We start from the raw sequence: 12,307 nt of genomic DNA on the forward strand, positions 1-12,307 counted from the left end.
TTTTACTCAAAAAATGGCACAGACAACTTTATTAGCCAAGTTGAAAATGGGGGAAACTAAAAATTGACCATTTTATGGCATCAAAGCAAACCTCCAGTATAAGGCACAGAAGTTTGAGGCAACCACACATCCCCAAACAAGAAGTTTGAAACTGTAAAATTAGAAGCATGAGTAGCATTATTAATCACATGGTAACCAGGCCAAGCAACTCTGTTTGTTGTATTGGATCCAGCTCCTGTGTTATTATACTCTCCATAATATAGTGTGTTCAGATATTCACCTGACCATGGATCCCATCCAGCACCATTTATAAACCCATCTATAAATGACTGCATGTACACTGTTCTTGAATATTGCTTCCATGGCCTTCCCAGATATGTTTTGTTCATGTACCTGTTGCTTGCAGCCAAATCGGGCGTGGCTCGGATCGTGCAGTTGTGGATCGAGGTCCCGGTGTTTTGGTTCGGGTCTGATCGACCTTGAGCAGTTATCATATTGGACTGCCCTACGCGTGGTAGACGGGGATATATGTAGCAGTTTTGGAACACAACGGCTGCATTCCCAAATATGAAGTCTACTGTGCCGTAGATGTCACATTCTCTAAAGAATTGCCTGAGGGAGTGTGTGTATAAGGTATCCTGGTACCCCTCAAAGCTGCAGCTGTAGAAGGTCGACATATCGGCCCCGCTCCTTACGGCAACCGCTTGCCCTTTTATCGCTCCCGCCGTGTTTTGGAAAGTTATGTTCACTCCCATGAATCCTTCCCCTGCCACAGCTGCATGTTTGAGTAATGTTAAAAGGTTAAATTACAAGTTTGATCCATAACTTTTTAGAGTTCCGTCTATCTTGTTTTCATACAAGTTTTTAATATATAACACAATTCTAAATCTCAATGCTTACCAAAAGTTGCACTGTTGAAAGTCGTCCACCCGTCCGCAACGCTCCGATTGCCCGTAATTATGGTCTGGTTTATACCATCGCCAATCATCAGCAAGTACTTCTTCTTTGAAGGGATGGACACGTACTCTTGGTAAACACCAGCCGTGATGTAAATCAAGAAGTAGCCATTGGCAGCAACAGAGTTGTTTGGAGCTGCATCAACAGCTTCTGTTATGGTGAGGAAGTTTCCGCTGCCATCTTGACTCACAACCACAATGCCGTTAACCAAAACTCCATCATCTGATGAAGACGAAAGCCTTCTTCGATTTGCCACCGTGTTGTAAACCGTGCGGTCGTGTCTCGACATTCTCAATGGTAGCGGTCCTTTTCTAAACTGGAGATGATTGGGCTTCCCCTCAGATGTCCTGTTTCTGTTCCTGGGCACCCAACCCTTGGTAAAAAGAGACAGAGAAAGACTGTAGGATTTGGTACAATCAATGAGTGGGGCCAACAGATCCTTCTCCAAACTGGAACCTGAGGCCACAGTTCTTAGGCCATCAAGACAAGTATCAATGTTGGTTAAGATGGCACTAAGAAGACTCTGGATATAATCAGCTTTTGAGTAACTTAGCTTTCTATCAGTGCCGTTGACAGCCCTGAATGAATTTGACAAGAAATTGATATTTAGTTGGGCAAGATACTGACAATCTTTGAGAGCTCCAATGACTGATTTTGGGACAGATGAACTGTTATGGAGATGTTGGTCAATCAAGTCAAAGAACCTAGAGGCTTTAGACAACGAACGACGGATCGAAAACCGCCCGGAGTCATAGACATTATTCCCAGAGGATTTTTGAAGCACAGAGAAGCAGTAAGAAGAATCTGTGGAGAAGTTGCAAATGTGTCTTAAAGAGACAAGATTGATGAGAGAATCATCAGCATGAGCAGCAGATGAAGAGATGAAAAGGGCTAAGAGTATCAGAAACAAGAACCTGCAAGAATAAGCCATTAGCTTTGAACAAAATCAATGTGTGAAAATAGAAGAGAGCGTTAAGTCCACATATATGGGTCCAAATAGAGCGTAGATTTTCGTGGTTAGTGGTGAAATCTGCAACTTGGTCATATTTTTAAGCAAAAGTCAACAAGGTAACTTCAAGTACAAACAGTAAGCGTAGCCACTATCTCGATTAAATGTCACAAAAACAAGCAGAAACGCATATTATATACCCACTTTCACCAGCTTGAGTAATCCATGCTTCCTTTAATGCTGTGCTAAGAGACAAGACTAAGTCAATGCAAGCTGTTATATTTGATTTTCTTGAACATCAAAATGCTGACTCGAGAAGGAAGGACCGAAGAGATACCTGGATGGAAATTTTCCCATCATGAATTTCAGGCGCCTAATGCTGAACCGTGTGCTTGAAGACGAGAAGAGTAATGGAGAATTTCGCCAAATAACTAGCGATAATTGACATCTTTTTTTTTTCTCGAATTCGGAGGTTCAACTCCCACACTCTCAATTTTTTTGTTCTAAAAAAAGAGTAATGGAGAATTTCAGAGAGGTTCAACTGTTGATGGTTCGAACTGCTAATATGTTGCAGCTGTTTTTGCTTGTTTTTCTGTCTTTACTCTGCAGAAGAAGCCATCCGTTTGGATGTCTCAGTAAGGCTCTGAAGAAGACCAGGACCATTAAATGCAGAAAGCTTAGTCCTAAACAGAATTTAATGATATATCAATTTCTAACAAAGTGTTTATTCATTTTGACATTGTATTTTTAGTGTTGGTTGTTACTAGGGAAAAAATAATTGCCACATGTTAGAGTAGCCAAGAGAGAAGTACGCCGATCTTATGATGTCAGCAAAGCTGCCAGAGTAGATAAAATATACCCTCAAGAGACAATTTGTTTTCAAAATTAATTTTCTAACAAAGTCTCTTTTTTTTTCCCTGAGAAACAATTTCTAACAAAGTGTTTATCGCCCGTCCCCTTAAAAAAAATAGAGAACACAGTATAATGAATGGTTTTTTATAATGAAAAAAATAAAAAATAGATTTAAATCCTTACTCGTCTGCCTTTCAACATCGTTCTGTCTCCAAATTTTTAGTTTGTTTTAGACATTTGTATGGAAAAAAAAAACTATTTTTAATTTTCAGAAATAATTTTGTAGAATATTTGATGCGGTTGTTTATTGACACGATGAGAAAACCTTAACATGGACCATGTTTGAAGCTACAAGTTACAATATCATTTTGGAAGTAACGAGGCCATGCCTCCCAAAATTCTCTCTTTTTCCTTTGACCAAAAAAGAAAAAAAACTTTAATCCTAATAATTAATTACTAAAATTGAAGTTGAACATAAAATAAAAACGGTTAGTCCGGACCCTTCAGTTTTCAAGGCAATTCTTAATTTCTGTCTTTAATTTTTTAAAGATTAAAATTTTAATTTTGAAGCGTTTTTTTTCCTCTAGAAAGGAAACAAATAAATCAAGAACTTGAAAAGTCCCCTTTGGCCAAAGAAACCAACCAATCGGACATTAACAAAATACCAAACCTTTTTTTTTTTTTTGAGTTAAAAACCAAACCCATTTTCTTAAAAAAAAAAACTTTAATCAAAATTCATAATTAATTACTAAGGCGTTAAAACTTCTCAATTAGATCCTTTAATAAAACAAATGTTAAATCATACATTAAAATTATTGTTTTATTAATATATTTAGATATATAAAGATGTCACTTTAAAAAAAAAGTAAACATGTCACTTTAATGTTTTGAAATCCACCAATATGAAATTTGGCAAAAAGATTAAAAAATAAATCTAATAACACAATCAATCTCATATTAATAGATTTTTAGTTTAGATAGTATTTTGGTCCATATACTTTCTACCTTTGTTTATTTTTCCTATACTTTAAAAACATCTATTTTGTTTGCCGTACTTTAAAATTTTGTTTATTTTGATTCTTATACTTCCAAAACGAACTATACTTGATAAATTTCTTGAAACGTATTTACAATTTTATATCAAAGAGAGTTAATAGTTTTATTGGGTACATAATTGGTGTTAAAATTTTCTAATAAAATATAATGAAATTGAGAATTTTAAACCATTGGGAACTAAATTAAGACCTAAGAACTAGTTAAAACATTATCGATATATTTAGCCCAAAACTTATGGTTTTTATTAAAAATTAAATATAAAGTATGATGTATTTGAGAGAGAGAGAGAGAGAGTAAAATAAACTGAGCACCATACACATACCTTAATTGTGTTGTAATGATAACCAATGCCCAGCGTCCAGCGATGTGATCGGAGGAATTTCAATGGAAGCAAATGAGAGACGGATGAAAATTAGCCATGAATCCTCAGCTTCCTACGCCAAACCCCAAACTGTTTTCCGCCAAAAATGTTAAACCTCACAACAAAATCTTCTGTTGCCTCTCTTCTCTCTTTCCCTACATTAATTTCCCATTTAATTCCACAGATCCGTCCGAAACAAATAAGGGGGAAAAGGGATAAATCCCAAAGGCTCTGCTCTGATCTCTGTGTCTGTGTACCAAATGTTTCTCTGATCGGTGGTGGTGTGGTTTCGGCCGACGTGTCGTCTCTGCCATTAGGCAGAAACTGAAACTTTTGTGGAGTAAATCACACACCATCGATCTGGGGACTGACGAAGATAAACCATGGAGGTGCTTCGGATGAGGCAGTTGATGCTATTATGGTCTAGAATTCAAAGCTCCCGTGTGGCCCTCGTGGGTGGAAATCACACCGCTGCCAGATTTTGCACTCGCTAAAATCCCATTTTCCCCTGCTTCAGCTTTCCCCTCTCTCTCTCTCTGCCTGCTCATAATCTGTCTGCGAAATTTTCTTCAATTCTGTTTTCTGCCCTAATTCAACCGCACAACATACGAAAGTTTTTTCGTCCTTCTAATTCGAAGTTTTCAGTTCAAGCAATCCATGGCGCCCGGCTTGGTTCGAGGTTTCCAAACAAAACCCCACAACTACGACCACGTTGATGGTCTGTATTTGGTGATCAAGCACCCTACAGCAGAATCCAGAGTTTTGAGATTTCTTGCTCGAGCTGTGCTCTTGGCTTTGTTCATTGTTTCATTGCCTTATTTCGGATCCGTTCTCAAAGGATCCTCTAGCGCATCGCAATCGTTCCTAACCAATGCCGAATTCGGCTCTGATAATGAGATCGGCATCGTCGCTCTTCGACTCAACGACAAGTCCAATGGCTACAGAATCGTTTACCTCGAACAATCTGATTCTACTCCCTTCGACGTGGAGAAGACCGAAGGCCAAACTAAGATCGATTCCCCCTCTCGGAGACGACTTCTTGCGTACGAATCTGACGCCAAAAGAGCAGCCCTAAACGAACTCGAAGATGTGCTCCTCGAACCGCCGCGATCGGCGTCGCGAAAGTCGAGGCGGTACTTGCAGCGAACGCGATACCTTCCAGATTTGATGGGAGATTCTCTCGAAGGCTATCCCCGCCATGTTTTCATCGACGTCGGACTTCCAGAGAAGGAAGGCGGAAGCGGCACAAGCTGGTTCGCAAACAACTACCCTACCAGAAACAAGAAATTCGAAATGTACAAGATCCAGACGGTGAGTACCGATCAAGAGCCATCGTCGAATGCGCTGCAGGTCGGAATCTCCGACTGGCTATCGAAGAACGTAAGAGCCGAAGACTACGTCGTAATGAAAGCAGAAGCCGAGGTGGTGGAGGAGATGATGAAAACCAAGGCCATACGGTTGGTCGATGAACTTTTCTTGGAATGCAAGCCACAGACAACCGGCGGCCGGAAGGTTTCCGGCGGCGGCGGGCGAGCTTACTGGCAGTGCTTGGCCTTGTACGGCCAGCTCCGCGACGAAGGTGTAGCGGTTCATCAATGGTGGGGCTGAATGAATCAGAGGATCGAAATCGAATCGCCAGAGAGACTGAGCGTGGAGACGAGAGGGAGGGCCATTATTACATTACGTATTTGATTTCCTTTTCTTTGTTTTTTCTTTTTTTTTTCTTTTTCTCTTTTCTTGCTTGTGCGGTTTTTTTCTTTTCTTTCTTTTTTAAGCCTTCGTACAAAAAAAAAAAAAAATCCTTTTTTCTTTTTAATTTTTTTAAAATTTGAATTGTTATGATATGGCGGTGGAGCGGGAAAATTAGTGAGGGAGGGAAGGCCTGTAAGCTGTGAATGTGATATGGAGAAAGTCTTCAATTGTTAATTTGCCTTTTTTGTGTACGTTGTATAAATATTTATATCTCTTCCTTTATTTGTATAATACTCTGCATTTTTCTCAACCTATCCGTTTTAAAATTAGGCGATTTTAAAATTTTTGGTCCATTTTAATAACTATTTTATTGTGTTTTATATTTTTTAAAATGAGAGGTACAATCACCATTTCTATCAGTCAATGTATTCGTTTGTCTGGTTAATTGTTAATAATTAAAATGAAATATATATGTTTTTGTATATGTATATGGATGTATATATGTATGTGAATACATATATAATTTTAAGAGAATTATTAACAACCCCACGTGACTATATTGATGAATGTTTATATATTTGTTTCTCCTGTCAAATTCTATTGATAAGGAAATGCATGAGGTAGTGCTTTTTTTTATATCACGTGAGGTAGTGTTAATCATTGATAGAAGCCAAAATGTAATATAATTTTCCTATAAATTACCTACCATACTAATATGATTTTCTTATTTACTTTTTATAATACAATAATATATAGGAATGAGAATTTGAAGTCACAATATTTTGATGAAATATAAATATCTTAACTAGTTGAGTTAAGTTCATGTTAGTATAGGATCTACGCTATGTAATATTAGCAATGTTTGATTATAATTTGATGAATGAATTATAATCTTGTAGATTTTAATTCATATACTTTTTCTTTATAATCGCGAGTTGGCACCTCAAACATATATATATATATATTGTAGTTAATATCATAGTAATACTTATTTACATTATTGTCATAACCTTTCAATTTAGGTTTAATAAGCCTTTTTGAACTTAAAAAATATATATATATCCCAAACTTTCGGTTTTATATCTAACAAAATCTCCCATACATGATATACTTTAAAGTTCATAAACCTAAAAAATAAAATATAAAAGTTTAGAGGCTTGGTAGGTCATTTTAAAAGTTTATGAATCTGTAATACATAATATAAAAAATTAAAAAATCTATAAAATATCATTAAACACGATATTTAAAGTGTAAGATGTGATTTAATTTTCAATTTATAATTTTAACAACCACATGAATTAATTTATTATAATTATATGATTTTTTTCCCAAAATGTCTTGTGAATGTCTTTGCCTGCATAATATATATATATATATATATATATATATATCTAGAATAATTTGCGTGCCAGTGCCAGTGCGATCAAATTCAACAATAATGGAGGTAATTATCAATTTATTACCGCATATTCACGTTAAAAATTTTATTTTTCAATGGACATATACTAATATATTTATGTACTAAAAAAAATTATAGTTCAAAAAGAAATTGAAATTGAAATTATTCACCAAAAAAAAAAAAAAAAATTGAAACCGGGAAAACGACTGATGCGCGCGGGGGTTGAGGAGTTCCCGCCTTTTGTCTCTCATATTTCCAGACTTCCCAAATTTAGGGTTTCTTCGTTCCTCTGTTCCTTTTTTGGCGTAAAATTCCCTTACAATCTCTGATCAGGAGGGATTCTTCTCTCTTTCCGGTTCTATTGCCGAATCAGGCGCCAGAATTCTCAGAAGTTCTTGACCGATTCGAGGCTTCACGAAAGTAAGGGAGAAGCCACGAAAAAGAAACGCTATGGGGCCGATCGGATCGGAAGAAGCGTGCCAATGCTCTTTCTTCTGGCTTCTATGTGCTGGACTACTTCCCGCTCCTAAGTCAGGTCAGATTTCGTGGGAATCGTAAATTCATCTATTAGATTGGACGATAATTTGATTTAAATTCGCTTAGGATCAAACGGATGCTTTTATTATTACACTGTTACTGTGCCTGAATTTCCTCTATCGATTATTTATCTGGCTTCTGCGACAAAAACCGATACTCAATCCTTGATATATTCGAGACAGACATGCATCTTTCATTTCTGTCTTATCCTTATTGCATTTAATCATCCTTTTATTGTTTTTGTTTTTGTTCTTTTAATGTTTAGCATGATTATGCAGTGACGGTAGGATAGTTATTTATCATTATTATTTTCCAGCATGAAAACATTATATGCATCTCGCGTGATGTGCTAATATTGTCATGTGCAGCCATTAAATTTTTCCCTCTAAATACGTAGTGTTTTCTATGATTTGAGTGTTGGATGGTGTTCATGGAAACATACGCAACTCCTTTATTTCGATCTGAAATTTCGAATGCTGCAAAAAGGGTACGTTAGAAGTGTTCTTAACATAGGTGATTGATTTTGTTCTTGTTATTTTTACTGAAATTAGAAAAAAAAACGCAGTCTTGCAATATGCTGATCTTGCGTCTTCATGTTATAAATTTCTGCCCACTCATTTCTTCATTATGAAATGGCCATTGTCTCTGTCTATTTGCTACTTAAAGTGGCCTTGGTAGAGGAAAAGTCACGATGACAATCTCTCTTTTTAATAACACGAATTGAATGGGAATCGTACATACGGGTATATAATAGAGCAGGTTCCCACTTAACATGGACTAAATCAGAGTCAATCTCTCTGTCTGAGAAGAAAGCGTTTCTTCCAAGAAAATATGTGCTTTCAAATCTCTCTCCATTAGATTCCAAAACGAAATTTAGGTATGAATTAGGATTAAGTTTCAGTGGGAGACCAAAGTAGGTAATAGGCATGGAGATACCTCACACCTCGCTAAACAAGCCCACTAGCAAACTTGGATGGTTTACAATTAATGCCCACTATAGAACACTTATTGGTGTTGATCCTAAGCCTAAAAAGGAAACCACCTTGAAAATGTACAATATTTTATTTTAAGATCAACAAATATGGGGACATTAGTTTTGATTATCCAAAGGACCAAAATGGAAAATTGGAAGAAATAGCCATCTGGATTTCCTCCTCAAAAGGCCTTTCAATCCAAGAGCTCCAAGTTTCATTAATCGGATGCCAATCAGCCCTCTGTTTCTCATTAGACTTAAGATTGGGCTTCTTCATTTAGCTCACGGCTTCAAGATTTAATATGCCTGCAAATCTGACCTTTTCCTGATTCTACTCCATCTTCGAAATGGGGCAATAAAAAAAAAGTGTGGCTTGGCCATTGCTAATTTCTCTCTTTCTTAAAATGCTGGAGAGGCTCAGGTTCCCATAATAGCTTTCAAGTTAATATGGAATTGAAAAAGATCAGATATTAAGAGTTGGTTTGGACCTGTTACCCACCAATATCCATAGATTAGAAAATGATAAAACTAGATTTTTATTTATGTTGGAATAAATTGGAAACTGGAACAAAAAACAAAAAATTTGTTTTTGTTGTTTCCCAAATTTTTATACAATTTTGAGAATGCTCTAAAAAAAAGAAACAAGAAACATAAATACTTGTTAAATTCGTAGATTTCTTAATAAAATTAGAAACGAGAAACAAGAAACATGAATATTATCAAACGGGTCCTAAACAATTTTGGATAGATTATTTCTACACATTATGATCAAAATTAGACGACTTCTAGAAAATATATGAGTACGACTTAGTGGTTAAGACATCTCTACTTCTCCAAATAGTTCGTGGATTCACTTCTCAACCCTCACATAAAGCTATAGATCACAAAGTATTAGAAAAACGAAAACAGAAGAAAGAAGAAGAGAAATATGCCACATCAGACATTCTCCAAAAAGGTTATGGAAGGGTAGAGGCATATCTTATCAACAGATTTCTCATATGTACCCCAAAGTTCCTTCAGAATTGCCTCATCACCAACTTCACTACAGATATAAAATGAAGGCATATATAGGCTTTTCTTGCCAATCTCTTGCAGATAAGGACAGGCTTTTATTTTGCAGATAAGAATAGTTAGTTGTATTGACAAGTCCCATCCCATTGGTGTTGTTTATTGTAAAAAGATGGCCTTTTTTTTTTCTCTCTTGCAAATCTCTTCTTCATTTCCTTAAAACAAAGTCTTAGTTGGAATATTGATAAAAAAAAAAAAATTGAAGTCAATTCGACTCTGGCAGTGATTGGAATTAGATACCCTTCCAACAGAGAAATGGACAAGTCGAATTTCTTCAAAATAATCGAATTCGAAAGGGGTAGCATATGAATCCAAAACTGGAAGGAAAAAAAGGGGGAAAAAAAAGATGTCAAAGTAAATTAGAGGAAATTGGGTTTTGTCTTTTCGAATGTTTGAACCATCCAAATTGCTCTTCCAACGTGGGGGCCAATTTTTGTTGCCGACCATGTACCAATATTCCCTTCCCTTCCTCATGACTCCCACCTCCTCCACTTGCCAATTATTCTCCCTCTTTCTCTCGTATCTTCTTTGGCCAATTTTGGTTTTAATAAAATGTTAATAATAGTAATATTAACAATATAAATATAAATACTATTTTGGTTCATTTACTTTCAAAACGTTTGTTTTGGTACCACTATTTTCAGTTTTTGTTTATTTTAGTTTTTGTACTTTCAAAAATATTCATTTTGGTTCAAATTTTATGTACATTAAAAACCTCTTAAAACAAATTTGTGGATATATTCCAAGTAATTTAATGATGAACGGTAATGCTAAAATTATGATTGAAAGAAATGAGATAAAAATGAAAGCGAAAGGACTAAAATGGTCTAGGAATCTTAATGAACATTATGAAAGTACATAAACTAAAATGAACAAAAATTGAAAGTATAGTACAAAATGATAGTTTTGAAAGTAGAAGGATTAAATGAATCAAAGTTATTTAAAATCAATAATAATGATTAATTATTATCCATACAATAAATGTTGAAGAGTTTAAAACTTCAGACCTCAAACAAAAAGGTAAATATCTTCATTGTTGAGTTAGTTGGCAATATTTTTTTTATTATTGTAACAACAATATTCTAGACCAAAATAAGAAGTTGCCTTAACATTTTCTTAAGATTTAAATGAGTTTCCTAAACTTGTTCACGTGTTAAAATTACTTTAAAAAAAAAAAGTTTTGAAAATGTCTTTAATTTTGTAGGTTTGAAATTTAGTTAAGAATTTAAGGGTGTTTTAAAAGGTATATTATACAATAAAGAAATTGATTTATATTCAATTTTTTTCTCTTTAATAAAGATTCAACCTTCAATAGTTATTTTTAACATTTTTTAGTTAAGTTCATGTTGACATATACAAATATTTTTTAAAGAAAAAATAAAAAGAATAAAATCATTATTAAATGAATATAGTTAACTATGCATTGAAACAAAATCAATTGGACCATTAACTACCTAACAAATAACTTTTTGATATTGAATTTAATTGGATTATTAATGTGATGATTCGTGCTCAAATTAATAATTAAGATATTAACAATCCTTGTAAGAGCCAAAAAATTTGAATATTTTTTTGACATGTAACTATTTTTATCATATTTCAGGCCACTCAATTATGATAACAAACTTTTAATCTCTTTATCATGCTTCTTGAAACAATTGAAGTTATTTTCCTTTAGAGAATAATGAGGCTGTAAATAATTTTCATATTAACCTTGATATATTGAGCCATTCAATTATAATTTATAACAATTGTGCTATAGAATAAATTGTCAAACCACTCTTAAGATTCAACATTTTTTTTATCTCTTATTTATAAAAATAAAATAAAATCATGTGCTAGCTTTTATGATACCCACCCTTTTTTGTTTTTTCAAATGAAAATATTTTTAGTAATACTAAGTATGGAATTCTTTCAGATACTAATTTATAGCTACATAATTAGTATTTTCAGATATGTAAGATCTACCGAATGATAATTAGATAATAATATAATTAAAATTTTATTTTTATTTTTTTCTTTTCTACTAATAATAATAATTTAGAAGGTTGAGAACCATTGATTTATTATGTGTCATTTACATAATTTTAATATTCTAAACTTTTTTCCCTTTCAGTTCAACAAATATAGAGGGAGGGGATTAAACTTTTACCTTAAACATAAAATAGTTCCAATGAATCCATAAATATTGATAAATGTGCAATAGGTTCTTAAAATATTTAATAAGTCTTGAAAATTTTAAAACTATCCGAAGAAATAAAATTTGGAGGAAGTTCATGGATTTATTATGCATCTTTTAATTTTTTTAATTCATTGTGTAAGGATAGGGGTGAGAATTCGAACAATTGGCTACATTTTTTAAAGGTTAAGAACTCGGGCCGAATTTATAATTTAACGGTAAATAAAAAGTTATATGAAATCACATGATAGTAGAATTTTTGTTTGAAAACGGAAGCGAATCTG

The 12,307-nt window shown here is 34.2% G+C and overlaps 2 protein-coding genes and 1 long non-coding RNA gene across 6 annotated transcripts; 2 read left to right on the forward strand and 1 right to left on the reverse strand.

Annotated features, from left to right (window-relative positions):
- LOC111009492 (putative pectinesterase/pectinesterase inhibitor 20) lies at positions 1-4,858 on the reverse strand. 4 transcript variants are annotated; one of them, XM_022282588.2, is made up of 4 exons: positions 4,137-4,858; positions 2,244-2,509; positions 901-1,871; positions 1-775 (listed from the first exon to the last, which is right to left on the reverse strand). In XM_022282588.2, the coding sequence occupies exons 2-4, from the start codon at positions 2,264-2,266 to the stop codon at positions 81-83; spliced, it is 1,689 nt and encodes a 562-aa protein (XP_022138280.1). In that variant the 5' UTR covers positions 2,267-2,509; positions 4,137-4,858; the 3' UTR covers positions 1-80. The 4 variants fall into 4 exon arrangements, with proteins under 4 accessions (XP_022138280.1, XP_022138294.1, XP_022138286.1 ...); XM_022282602.2 differs by having other exon boundaries at positions 901-2,146; XM_022282594.2 differs by having other exon boundaries at positions 2,244-2,549.
- Positions 4,833-6,118, forward strand: LOC111009513 (uncharacterized). Its single transcript, XM_022282610.2, has one exon. It carries the CDS (start codon positions 4,833-4,835, stop codon positions 5,781-5,783), a length of 951 nt encoding a protein of 316 aa, XP_022138302.1. The 3' UTR covers positions 5,784-6,118.
- A 1,350-nt stretch (positions 6,119-7,468) lies between these two features.
- LOC148208033 (uncharacterized) lies at positions 7,469-10,433 on the forward strand. The gene is made up of 2 exons (XR_015788841.1): positions 7,469-7,801; positions 9,618-10,433. It is a non-coding gene; the product is annotated as an uncharacterized LOC148208033 (long non-coding RNA).
- The last annotated feature ends 1,874 nt before the right edge of the window (positions 10,434-12,307 follow it).

Source organism: Momordica charantia (genome assembly GCF_013281855.1).
Source record: "Momordica charantia cultivar OHB3-1 chromosome 11 unlocalized genomic scaffold, Mcharantia_2.0 BLBB01000011.1, whole genome shotgun sequence".
Lineage (NCBI taxonomy): Eukaryota > Viridiplantae > Streptophyta > Magnoliopsida > Cucurbitales > Cucurbitaceae > Momordica > Momordica charantia.